Source organism: Acomys minous (genome assembly GCF_964271855.1).
Source record: "Acomys minous genome assembly, chromosome: 7".
Taxonomy (NCBI): Eukaryota; Metazoa; Chordata; class Mammalia; order Rodentia; family Muridae; genus Acomys; species Acomys minous.
Window position 1 is genome coordinate 92,241,512 of NC_140488.1, and position 14,517 is coordinate 92,256,028.

At 33.4% G+C, this 14,517-nt stretch overlaps 1 protein-coding gene across 5 annotated transcripts in view; it reads left to right on the plus strand.

Annotated features, from left to right (window-relative positions):
* Positions 1-14,517, plus strand: part of CFAP47 (cilia and flagella associated protein 47) — a 225,637-nt gene that overhangs the window by 46,602 nt on the left and 164,518 nt on the right. For all 5 annotated transcript variants that reach the window (XR_014780587.1, XM_084788970.1, XM_084788971.1 and 2 more), the window contains 3 exons: positions 3,298-3,442; positions 7,422-7,516; positions 11,896-12,037. Coding sequence is in view for 4 of the 5 variants with exons in the window: in XM_084788970.1 (XP_084645096.1) it covers positions 3,298-3,442; positions 7,422-7,516; positions 11,896-12,037 (382 nt within the window). In the remaining variant the exon portion in view is untranslated. The remainder of the gene's footprint in view (positions 1-3,297; positions 3,443-7,421; positions 7,517-11,895; positions 12,038-14,517) is intronic.

Consider the following 14,517-nt stretch of genomic DNA (forward strand, 5'->3'; position numbering starts at 1 on the left):
CTCATCTAATGTGTATAGAATAGATATTTCATTGTCTTATTGTTTTTAAGTTTTTGAACTATACTGACATCAGCTTTTCAAATTATTAGCTATACATAACTAGGATTTGTTCTCTTGGTAATGTCCATACATATGGACACTATCTATCTATCTATCTATCTATCTATCTATCTATCTATCTATGTATCTATCTATGTATCTGTCTTTCTGTCTATGTGCATGTACAAATACACACAGATACATACACACACCTCCCTTTTTTAAAAAAACCCCAACATTTCAAAGTAGAAGTTCTGGTCCATTAACTGTAAAAAGTTATATTAAGCAGGGTGTGGTGGCACACACCTTTAATTCCAATATTCAAGGAGGCAGAGGCAGGCGGATCTCTGTAAATTCTAGGCCAGCCTGGTTTACAAAGCTAGTCCAGGATAGCTAAGGCTACACAGAGACACCTTGCCTTGAGAAACCTAGAGGAAGAAAAAGAAACTTATATTCAATTCAAGTCTTTACGTTCCTCCATTATTACATTTATAAGATGTTATCAATCTCTTATACTCTGAAAACATGTCCACCATAGCAATTATCTTATTATTTTGGGATTGTTTTTTTTTAATTTCTTCAAATTGTTTCACAATCTGGTGACTTTATGATTAAAGTATAAAATATAGTGATTAAAGAGCTTAACTGGCTGTCTCAGTAGCTCAGTGCCAGTCTTGTTTTTACTTGCACAACAAAAATTCTAGCAGAAGGCATTAGTTTCTGCTTCCTGTTGTTCATGATGAAAACCTGAGATGCACAGATCAGTAGACACTCAGCTAGCGTATTTAAGACTGTGGTAATTATTAAATGAAGACTGTAAGACGGAATGGAGGACACTAAGAAAACAAGGACATCTAAATCAACAAGATCAATGTAAGAACTGGCAGAGACTGTGTTGGCATATTTTAAAAATCTGTTCCTATTTTTGTATTCCTTACATCTCCTTCTCCCTTCCTTCATCCCAATCCTTTCCAACACCCCAACACTAGGTAGGGGAGAAAGATTATTAGTGGTGAGAAGGCGCATAGTTTTCCTTAACTAATTCCTGCTGTTCAGGGTCATCGCATTCCTTGGGCCAAGTCCACTCTCCATTTTAGGGTATCTCTGACTTCTCATCACACTGCATCAAGAGCAACCAGGAGCAGCAGAAGGAAGCACCAGCAGCCTTCTTTCTCCAAGGCCCCAGCCTCCCTTTCGGTCTGGCTTTTATCCCCACTGACAAAGACCATGCCCCTGCATGAGGTAGTTCACAGCTGATAAAGATCACTTGCTTTCTCAAGAGGCAACTATGAGTTGTGGACAAACTGGAGCAGCCCCCGTATCCCACACCAGGGATGAAAACAAAACCATGTTTACATATAAATCAAAACTTCCACAGGACTGAGCCAGTGTGCACAGGGAGGGCCTGCATGGGTCTGCACCAGGTTCTTTGTAGTTACATCATTGCTTCCAGTTTAGTTTACTTGTGGGGTTCTGAGTGTGTGAATGAGTGGGTGTTCTTGTGCACATTCTTTTCATTCTGTTTGATGTATCCAACTCTGATGTATTCATTTTTGTCTGATTTTCCTATACTTTATTATTATCCCATAGAAGCCTCTTTATTTTTTAATGAGAGATAGAAAGGTTGTGTATCCAGATGGCGAGGGGTGGGGGGACGGAATTGGGAAGAACTCAGAGGAGTAGAGGGAGGGGAAACCATAACCAGGATGTATTATGTGCACAAATAAACCTGTTTCAATAATGGGAAAAAATAAGATCCCATAAAATGTAAACTGTCTTTTCGTTTAGTATGGAATACTCTATGGAAAAATATTGGATGCTAAGGCTTTTATTACTCTAGTTATTCATGCCAAATCCATTTTGCAGCACACGTTACAAATGATAATATAATAGAATGATTTATAAGACTTTATATTGATCTGTGTTTATCAATAAGCCCTTATTATTTTAAAATTCAGATATATAGCTGTCTTTAAAAAGTAATTTACTCATCAATTTTGGCACAGATTACTTCTAATTGTAACATTCAGTAGGCTGAGGAAGAATGTACACAAATTAGATACAAGCCTGGACTCCATATAAAAATCATGACTAAGTTAATAATAATAACAATAACAGTAGTAATATGGCATTTAAAATTTTTTTAGTATCTTTGTAGTAAGAGTTATAGCACTGAATTATAGCAATAGTATATAGTATACAGTGTCTTATAGCAATTCAGAGTTTTAATCAAGTGAACATATAATGAAGAAATAAGAAAAGCAGTGTTCATATATTCAGAAAATAACAAAAATTTACTATACATTTAAAAATTTCTAAATATCTTTGTATAAAAAAGGTTGATCTTAAATAAATATTTTACTCAATATTATGACACTATTGCCATTATATCCCTTTAATGTTCTGTGTGGTTCTTTTGCTAAAGAATTGTCGTTATAATAATTGTATAATGAAGTACCTTACAGAGGTTTGTGGTAAAGTCACATACATTGTGTATGAGCTAGAGTTCACAAACACTCAGTAAACATCCAATGCACATATAGACACGGTCACATACAAGCACACAAACACATGTCCATATATATATAAATGAATCCTATTCTCCCTTAGGAGACTCAGATATGTGAATAGATATTGTGATATCAGAAGGCAATATAGTGTAAGGAATAAGTTATCCCTACCACGGTGTAATTTATCTGAACTTTTTAGGGATGCATCACATTATCAGGCAATTACATTTTAAAGAATTGGTTCTTGGCAGTAGAGACACCATGATTAAGAGATGTAGGGGGAAATATCTAATATTACTTTGAAGTGCAAAATCATAGATATAACTTACTGAAATATTAAGTGTTAAGATGAGAAAGGAGCTTAGGTGAGGCTAGAATACAAGGCACTAAAAGACTTGGACAACTTTATGAATACTGCTGATGAGTTTGGACCTTGTCCTATTGATAGTGAGGGAAGGCCAAATGTAAACCGACAAGTTTGTGACTTAATTAATGAAGGGAAGGATTTAAGAAATTAAAAATTTAGAGATTTTATTATCATACAGATATAACCCAGTAAAGAGTTTGGAGATGGGGAGCAAGATTAATGTGTTTTGGTATTTTACATCTAGTATATGTTTGAAGAGGAAGATAAAGTTTTTGTTGAGATCTGAATAACAATTTCCTAGACAAACATAAAAACAGATTTGATTATACATATTTGTAAAGTGTTATTATACTTTCTAATTATTTCTTTTTTGATTTTTAGAATATCTTTAATTTCAGTGGTACCTATGTTGGCACTACAGAAACTTTTCCATTTATAATAAAAAACTGCGGTGTGACGCGTGCCAAAGTGGAGTTCAATTTAAAAGACTTTCCACTCTTTGCAGTGGATTTTAAGGGAAATGCAGGTATACTTCCTATGCTCTAATAGTACTATCAAGCAAATTTATATTCTCAAATTTGTTTGCAGTCTTTTTTCTCTGTGCTTACTCATGTGTCAGGAATGATGTTTATCTTGTCTTAAATGAAACATGTACCTTTATGAATGTGCTGTATCTTTTTTATTTTGGGAGTTGTAAAACTAAATCTTATTTGAACTTTATCTTACAAACAAAGTTTTATTAGGATATAGATTCATTTGCATATTTCTTATTGATGCCTTCATGGTTTAGTAATAGAATTGAGGAGTTGGGTGAGAGATTATTTCTTACAGAGAATAGAATATCTGGTATTTGAACCCTTACAGAAAAAGTATCTTTCTGAGTGATATAGTTATTTCTTCTTCAGTAAATATTTAATAAATTTCAATTATAACATAAATATCAGTCTAAGTTTATAAGGCAACTAAGATATTTTGTATGTTCTTAAGAAGGGCCCAGTAAAGTTATAATTCAGAATCTCAGCAACAAGCAGATGAATCTTTGAGAGGATTTAGTTAAATATATTTTAGAAAATGAATCATATATGGAGTTTAGGGCAGAATTAAAAGAAGCAAAAAGTAGGTGGTACTTGCTGTTATCTGTAATCCTGAAGTCGCAAGAGGGAAAAGTACATTGATGATCTAGCAGGTGATGAAATTCTGGTCAGTGAGGCAACTAATAAGTTCTATAGTCACAAAGCAATGGGGCCATTGCTAGAACTGCAGGCAAGACTGTGAGGGAGTTGTAGAATACATATTTGGCTTTCACTTACTTTTGACTATGTTGATGATGCTTTTTAGGAAAGACCTTAATAATGAGAAACAGCAAGTAAGCTTGACTTAACTTGTATTAGAGGAGTCAAGAGTGAGTAAGCCAAGGAAGGTGAATATTAGATCTAGGGGACAATGGTGTCTACCTATAACAGTAGTTGAAGTAAAATCAGGCTATTACCATATAGCATGACTGATTCTGTAAGATAGTTCCTCTCATGGTGTTAAAGGAATACATATTGGAAAAAAACCTAGTCTAGACTCAGTTATCAGGAAGTGTGGACATTGATAACTATTACATAACTTAAGGAATTGAAAGTATATATACACACAAGGCTATATGTGAAGGAATGGGAGTAAAGTCCTGGTAAGAGGGCTGGTGTGATTAGTAGTTGGCCTTTGAGGCCAAGGTTATGAAGGCATATTTCTGGCCTTTTATTTTTTGAGACAATCTTACTATGTAGACTGTCTTGGAACTTCCTATATAGACCAGGCTGGCTTCAAACTCAGGAGATCATCACGTGTTGGGATTAAATGCCTTTCGGGACTTTTTATTTTAGAGGCTAAGCAATGCAATGAAAGGATTTATATGTAGGTAGTGGCATAATTAGGCTTGTGGTTTTCTTCTGGAGCTTAATTGAGAGGGTACTTGAGTGAAGATAGGAGGACAAACACAGAGACCACGAGAGTGAGACTCAAGCAGGGGAACTGGTAATGAGAAAGAAGAGGATACTAATACAAATGAGTGAAATACCTGACCTGACGACCAAGCAGATGTGAAGGAGGAGGAGGGAATTTCCAAACATCTGGGTTTTGACCCCAGACTCCAGATAGCTGAGAGTTCAGTTCATAGCTAACAGAGTGCTGGAGTCAGAGAATGAATAAGGAGACACATTGTTTAAGTATCAGATTTAGCTGTACCTGAGAACCTTACAGAAGACTGATGGGAATATACATGGAATCTGTGTTCATTTACTGAAATGTTTTTAAGCAACTTTTAGCTTTTTGACACTTTGTCCTGGGTGCCCATAATCAGCAAATCTTCAGGGAGATTTTTGAGAAGCTGCCTGGTAAAGTGCTTTTCTTCCCATAGTTGAGTTGCCTCCAATTCAAACCTCTCTTCAGGACACTCAATTACCCTTTAAAATGCATCCCTGTTTTCAAACCTTTTCTCTTATTTCATCAAGTCTTACATACAAAGATCTGATCACACTTCTCTACTTAAAAAATACTCTTGGTTTACTTTCACAAATAGTAGTGTTTCTAAACACAGGTTGCATAAAGTAAACAAAACATAGTAGTTTAATAGCTAGTAACAAATATTTTCTTAAGTCCCCGCTTTCCACAGAACTGTGGAGACATGAACTCTGGTGCCCCATATTTGACCACCTCCCCTTGGTGGGGAGGCCTGATGGCACTCAAAGAAAGAATAAGCAGGCTACCAAGATAAGACTTGATTGCCTATGACCATACAGTGGGGGAGGAGGTCTCCCTCAGTCTTAGGCATAGGGGAGGGGAGGGAATAGGGTTTTTGAAAGTGGGATGGAGGGAGAAATGGGAGGATATAAGTGAAGGGATAACAATTGAGTTATAATCTGAATAAATAAATTAAAAAATATGTTACTAGATAAATGTCTTTGACATATTGATTTCCAACATGATCCTTTGAATAATTTTTGATGGAGTGACCAGTGAGAAAAGTAATGTTGAGATAATTATGCATTTATGGCAATCTAATATTTGTCATTCTAGTTATTTGTCATTGCCTGCACCATAGATTGTTTCCTGGAGCTATACTATATCATACATCTCTTAGAATGATATTTCTCTTTTCTCTATGCTTCTTGAGAACCTATTGTCTTTTATAAGCTGGTTGCATCTTTTTTTGACCTGTAGATCATTGATATTCTCTTTTGAACTCCTGTTAATTAGATGGAAACCGATTTGCTTTTTTACTTTATGATTTCAGTTGCCAAATTCTTTCAGGTAGTAGAGGGAGCCATGTACATGTTTTGTTTTTTGTTGGTTTTCACCTTATGGTATATACATATCCCATAGGTCTAATACCATTATATATATTGTTTTAGTGAAGTTGTCTATTCTAGTACTGTGTAGAAAATTAATATGAGGTCATAAGCATAGAAAGAAAAATATACCAGGAAATATTTATTTCACGAGCTGTCTTATTAGATATATATCATTTGCTTCTAAATATTGGTTTAGCTCAACAATCTTTAGAAATATGTCTATCCTAGTTAGCTATTCTTTGCTGTTTCATATTGGTATATTTTCCCAGACCATAAAAGTTCTAGTATTAATATATAGTCGTTATTTGTTTCATGGTTTTCCTATATTGGATCAAGGGTAAATGAATTTGAGAGATGATGGATAAAATGGAAGTTACTGAGTTTGATTTCCAGATAGAGACAATTAAAATTATTATTCTTGGATTAATGTAACTGTAATGAGGAAATTAGATTTTACAAATTGTTTAATCTAAGAAGAGTAATTCCACTGCAACTTCCATTTGATCTTTCAGCAATTGATTTCTGTGTGACAACTGTATTTTTACCTAGTATTTTTATTCTTGAAATAATTCCATTTTGACAAGATTATTTTTGAAATTGTTTGCCTTCTTATATGGTATTAGTTTTTAATGACAAATATTCCATGAGACCTATTTTATTTTTGGGTTACCATAGTTAATACTAATTCATCACAAGTGTGTGTTTCTGAAAGGAAGTTTTTCCTTAAAAATAAATGATGAACAATTGAAATAATTGGTGTGTTCTTTGCAAATTTGTGAATTTTTGGGTCTTCCTGCTTCCCCTTCATTACATAGGTCATTTTGGGGCTGCTCTGAGACCTATGACTAAGTCAGTTGTTTGACTTTACTCTTTATTCATTTCTACATTAATCAGAATATTATTGTATTTACAGAACTTTGGAAGAATTTTAATTTTTATATGATTTATTTCCTTATTCTACATTGCATATTTGTGTATGACATTTGGTATTATAAACTTGGTATTAAGAATCATTGTTCAATTACAAATTTAATACAGCTTTACCCTTAGGTATTTCAATACTTGCATTTTGATTTCTATGAGCACTATAATGACATCCTAGGGGTTCACATTAAATAATACTGCTATATATGTGGATAGGTTTTATATATGGTTTTTCTTCTTTTGTAGGAGAGTGCAAGAATTCAGAATGTCCTTATATGTATGCAATAGAGGTAGAAGAAGGCACATCTGTAGAATGTTGCATAACATTTTCTCCTGTAGAAGTAAGTTCAGTTTTCTGTTACTCATGTTATTGAAGAATAATAGTGCAATTACCAATTAACTATTTAAGAATCTACCAGATATCATCTAAGTTCTGTTTTGAATAGATCTTATTCTGATGAGTGACTATGCCTAGCTATAACTTTTAACTCATTAATATAATTACCAGTTATGTCTGCTTTATGAAGAACTATGGTTATGCTGTCTTTGCTGTACTTCCTATCAAATGTGAAGAATGGTGTGTTGTCACGGAATGACAGGTTTAAGCTAACCAGAAACTCACTTATATTCAGGCTATGTTGTGCTTTGCAATTATATTTGAAGGTTCCTCATGGATTCATTATCTGAAATTCCCCAAATACGTTGCAAGCAATTAAAAGACACTGTTTCTATGATTCTTAGCTTATATTGTGCCTGTGATATCCAGTTTTAATTTTAAATTGGTAAAAACAATAAAAAACCCTTTATTGGAATGTGCCCATAAGGAAGTAATATCACTGGATAAGTTTATAGCATAAGCTGTAGTATGCTTTTGTTTCAGATTTCTGAAATATAAATGATATGGAGAGACCTTCTTTTTGACAACTACAGTATAAGATTTATAAATCAAAAGTAAAACAACAAAGCAATGTAGCTAAGTTAATTTTTTGTAACCAGTAAATACAGAAAATGTTTCCTAAATGAAAGTAATAATTGTTCCTTCATCCACAGTAATGCCAGCTAGTGTTTTCATTATGCAAGTCTTGTTTAGGCAACCATATTGTTTAGATATCATGGATTCAGTTCAGTTGTTATGTCTAGAAGACACTATTCAGCACCCATCCTGGTTCTATGCTACTTATATTTACAATATTCCCTGAGTCTTAAGTACTGTAATGGCACTGTAGGTGTACCATTTGTGAGAGTGGGCACATCATGGTCACTTACTCTTTTGATTTTGGCCAGTTGTGGCTTATTGTAGTTGTCTATGTCTGCTAAAAATTAACCTTTGAAAAAGATTGAGAATTACATTTACCTCTGGGTATAAAGATAAATATCTAAATAATAGTTAGCTGTTATATTGGTTTAAGAAGATGGCACTTGTAGCTTCACTTTTAGGTTCTACTACTCCCCAGCCATAGATACTTAGCTAGATTTACAATACCAGTTAAGAATTCCGTTTTATTCAACATGCCCTTAAGTCCAATTAGACAAGTGTTGGTTACCCCTGTGAAAATAGTGCAACTATTGCATAACTGGCTATATCATACCGGGCTAGTCATTGCGGTTAGTAGGCTTTATGTCTGGGTAGCACTACTGATTACCTTTCTCCTTTAGCTTCTTTCATAGTATCTTTCATTACTCAGAGAACTAGTCCTCAGGGGGGAGACTTTCAGGTCAGTTTCAGCTTTATTCTGCCGGGTTCTGTTTCTGAAGTATGTGGTGTCTTCAGCTATAGTCTTACCTTCAAGTTCTGGTAGGGAAGCAAAGACAGGGGCAACCACTTATGTTGTTTTGGGAATCTCATGGGTATCCCCTGACCAACAATTTGACAAGGGTTTCCCTTTACCTGGTATTAAGGTTTCTGTTAGTGTGTGGGTCTCAGGCGATGTATTTAGCTCCACTGGCAGTATTCTATTTAAACTTTCTCCCTTCCCCCACCTCGCTTTCTCACTCTCTTTAGCTTTCTCTGAATATGTGATATATTTTTCTTTCATTTGTACACACACATGCAGTTTTGTGTATATACATATATACACATATGTATTTTAATTAAGCGTATAAGGTAATAATGTGACTTTTGAAAACATCCTTAATTGTATTTAAGAGATCACTCATAGGGACTAGAGAGATGATATATTTAGTGGTTTAGAGTATGTGTTACACACAAGGAAGAACTCATTTCAATTTTTAGCACCGACATGATGGCTCACAAATATTTATTTCTAACTCATGTTCTGGGGCATCCAGCACACTACTGGCTTCCATGGACAGCAGACACACAGGTGATACACATACATACATGCAGGCTAAATATTAAAAAATGAGAGAGAGCGAGATTGCTCATTGAACTTGGAGTTTTCCTATTAAGTTAGACTGTTTGGCCACCAAGTCACAGTGGTCCTCCTGTCTGTAATTCCTGTTTTCTGGGATTATAGGTATTTACCTCACATGCATTTTTATATGAGTTCTGGGTATCCAAACTTAGGAAGATATGCTTGTACAACAAAGACTTTACCAATTGAGCCACCTTATCTATATCGTTGAAACTGTTATATATTTTAAAGTAAATCTACATTTAAATTTAATTTTCTCTATACTGGATATATTCATAAAATTATTTTACTAAAGTGCGCTAGATAGTTTTGTATCACATTGACAGAAGCTAGTTTTATGTTGTATGTGGGGACCTAAGTTGATAAAATGCCCCAACTAACTTGGCATGTGGGCAGGCCTGTAGTGCATTTTCTTGGTTGATGTTTGATGTTGGAGAGCCTAGCTCACTGTGGGTGGCAAGCAGGGTTCCTGGAGTGAATAAGAAAGCAAACTGAATAAGCCACGGAAATAAAACCAGTAAGTAGTACTCTTCAATAGCCTTCTTATTAGCTCCTACGTCCAGGTTCCTGTTCTGACTTCTTCCCTCTGTGATAAGGAGCTATAAGCTGAAATAAACCCTTACGTTCCCAAGCTGCTTTTAGTCCCAGTGTTTTCTCAAACAATAGAAATCCTACCTCAGACATTAAGGCTAACAGAAAATCAGAAATACATCTAATAATCCAGTTTTAGTTGCACAAAGTTGTTGAGTAAGTATATATGCAACATATTTGTACTCAAATTCATAAACACTATCAACAGTGACAAATTGTGCATCTTTTCCTTTAAATTTATGATAAAACTGTAAGGATGCTAGAAATTGATTATAGAGTTAAGTTATATACTTATAATTCTGTGGAATTATTTAATTTGGTAAATGTTCTGAATTATTCATTTACTGCCTTTTTATAAGGAAATTTACACTAATATATTGTAGTGTAATTCAGTACAACTATAAGAATACTGTATCTTTAATTAGTGTACTCCTTGAGATTTGTTTGGAGATACTTGCAGAAATAGATTTTCATGTGTATGAGTGTTTTGAAATGTCATTAAAATAACACATGCCTCTTTTTTTTTACACTTCTCAATTCTGTTATGAGAACAGATTGTTTACATAAGATTCCATGGCAGGAGATGGAATTGGCAGTGGTATGGTCAGATACAGTTAAATAAACTAAAGATGAAGACCCATATGTTTTTCATAACCAGGGTAAAGTGAATCAACAGATTTGAAAGGATGCCCATTATATGACATTGCTCAGTAGAGTATGGCACTAGATTATGTCCTTAAATACCACTTTGTTGTCATGATCTTGGGGAATTTTCTTACCTCCAAGTTTAAAATATGTGTTTTTGTTGTTTTATTTCTACTGTTTACTTCTAGAAACTTATCAAGGGAACAGTGGGCAGTGCTTTGTGTGTCTATGTATTGTGATTGTTCAAATATCTTTAGTAGCATTTAGTATTGTTACTTTTGTTTAAGCAATTGGTACAGATGAGAAATCATACCTGTTGTGATTTTTTTCCTTTTTGATTTACATTTATTTATTTATAGTATGTTGTGTGTCTGGAGGTCAGAGAACAACTTGCAGGAGTCATTTGTCTCCTTCCACCATTGGGTCCTGGGGATTAAACTAAGGTCATCAGCCTTGGCAGCAAGCATTTTTATGCTCTGAACTATCTCACTGGGAAACATGCTGTGATGTCAGTCTCCATTTCCTTGATGTTTGATGAAACATATCTTTGCTTATGCTAATGTGTCACTGTGTACATATCTTTTCTGAATTGTTTTTCCCCTACTTTCACCTATATTTTCATTATCTAGATCATTTTATAAATGATCTTAGAATCTTATTTGTATATTTTTAATACTAGTTAAAATTTTGGTGAGAAATTTGTTTTGGCTCATTTTATGTCCCGATGTTCTCCTTAACAGAATAGATGCTTTTAATTTTTTACGATACGAATTAATCATTTTCTCTTTTAAGAATGCTATACATGGTTTAGTAGTTAAGAAATCCTTGCCTATCTAATGATAACAAAGCTTTTCTTTGTTTTCCATGATGTTTTCATTTTAATAGTTATATATTTGGTTCATTTTTAATAAACAGGCTTTTAAAAAACAATTTACCTCATGGTTTTGGAGACTTTTCTTTTCACATAGTAAATAATATATACTTAACTTTATTGGATAAATGTTTCTTAATGCCTCAAGGTAATTTTAGTTTGAAAAAGGTAATTTTGGTGCATCAACAGTATCAAAGCCCTCAAAGTTATAAATATTTTTTCATTTTTCTATTGACAGGTAGCAACATATGACTTTAGCTTTCCTATCAATATTAATTCCTTTAAGGCTTCAGAGCTCTACTGTGAATATTTGTCAAAGAAAACGATGCTGATACCAAGAGTATCACCACTTATTCCACCTTGTTTTGTTCAAGCTACCGGTATGTAATAGGTAATAGTCAACTGAGTGCATTTACACTTAGTCAAAGATTTACACTTAATACCTAAATGTAAAAAAAAAATCAGTATCATTTTTAGTTTTCAAAATTTGGAATATTAAATTAAATCCCTACTCAATTTCTTTATATGTGACTGAAATCATGAATATATGGGTTGGTATCTTGATTAACAGTACAAATATATCCATATTTGACTCTTTCTGAAAATAATAGAATTAAAGTGAGCCAATTTGCTATTATGTGATGTTTTAAAATTAAATCAACATATAAATTATTAAAACACAAAGGTTATACCCAAAGTAAAATGAAAAAGACTTTTCTTAAATATTTCCTGAAAGTGGAAGGAATTTTTAAAGGATAACTAAATATTTTTAAGCATACTAAATATTTAAATTATTTCTTGAATATTTCCTTGTCCCTGATCTAAAAATATTTAAATATAAAACTTGTACACTCTTCAATATATACTTTTGAAAAGCTTTAGCTTTACTGCTTATATATGTTGATGCTTATTTTTAAATTCTATATTTGGTATTTACTGTCTCTACCTTTCTTCTCTACCCAAATCCTTTCTGACACCCCAACACTAGGTATGAAAGAAAGAAGGTTAGTGGAGAGAAAGGGTGTAGAACTCTTTACTTCTCCTGGCTGTTTAGCGTTGATTAAAGTGTGTGTGTGTGTGTGTGTGTGTGTGTGTGTGTGTGTGTGTGTGTGTGTCTGTGTGTGTGTGTATGTGTCTGAGTTTGGGAGCCCTATTCACCAAGCATTCTTCTTGCAGCCCTCTCCCCATTAGTTTCCTCCAATTCGCCACCTTTTTTTCCTCTATCGTCTCCAAACCATCTCTGTCTCTCTGTCTCTCTGTCTCTCTGTCTCTCTCTGTCTCTCTCTCTGTCTCTCTCTCTGTCTCTCTCTCTGTCTCTCTCTCTGTCTCTCCCTCTCTCTCTCTCTCTCTGAGCTCTCCTATTTATACCCCTCAGTGTCCTCAGAATTAACCTAAACTATAACTGTCAAAGACCATGGCCCTCTTCATGCTACTCCAGGTGTTTACCAGCTGGCAAAGACCAAGCCCTGTAAGAGGCAATTATCAGCTGTGGACAAACTAAAGCCCAAACTAAAATCCTACACTTGAAATGAAAACAAAAACATGTTTAAATAACATAACTGAGTTTTTAAAGAAACCAAAACTTCCATTACATATCATATATGCTTATTTACTTTCCCTGAAATTCAAGAAGTCTATTTTTGTATATATAGCTCTAATACCAAGATAAATTGTCAATAATAATATATTGCTGGATGCGAGATCACACAATTACTATATGGCAAAGGGAAAGAGAGGCCTTACTAACCAGTATGCCAATGATGTAAATTTATATCACTCATTAAGGGTTCCAAATTATAAGTTTTATGGATAGTATAAAGCTTTATGAATTGGAAAAATTTGACGTTAATATAGTTTTGGCCAAAAGATAATTTTAAAATTTCTTCTAAAATTGATAAATTATCTTTCATGATATATTTTGCATTTGCTTGTAAAATTTTTCTTATTTAGCATGAATATTTTAAGGTGCTTATTACTTTTATTTTTAGGAAGTATTTAATATTTTCATTACTTTATGGTAAATCTATATTTTAATGATTTTTTAAAATTCTCTTTTCAAAAATTCAAATGTATCCTTCTGAGGGAAAATTTCCTTATTTCTTCTCTACTTTTAATGTGTTTGTCAATTTTGAAGTGACAGAAGTTCTATTTTCTGAAGTCCTTTTAAAATTTATAGGTTTACTTTTTTGCTAAAACACTGCATTTTATTTTTATAATGATTTCTTTGAAAATTTCATCTTTGTTTTCTATCAATTTCTTTTGTTCATTGCTTGCTTTTAAATGTTTATTAGTGGCTCTCAAAACACTGACTTCCATTGTGTATATCGGCATTCTGGACAATAATGCATTTTTAATGTAGGTAGGGGTTAGTCTGAAAAATTAGGCCTTTAAAATTTGGTGTTTCAGTTTCCTCAGAAAATATTGTTCAAGAAATCTGTCTCAGGGAGACTATGTTTAACTTTGTTTTATTAAAATTAGTCTTTCCAGAAGATAATGGAATATGTCAAAACAAAACTGTGAGTAGTTTAGATAGCATTTTTTTCTGGTTATACCATAAATTATTTCTAATCTCAAAATGGAAAGCCATTTTGTATCTGATTCTTGTTTTGGATCTACTGCGATTTCTTAGTGTTTCTCATGACTGGCATTGGGTATGATACAGTGGAACAAAATATTAGTAAGATTCTCCTTTCTCATATATTCCAACCCCTTGCTAAAGCATCCATTAATTTAATTGATGTAATGAAACACATATAAGCTAAATATGCTTACAGAATTACAAACTGACTTAAACTCATATATTAAACACTTATAAAACCTTATTTTTTGTTATTAAGAATTTAAATGATTCAGAAGTAAG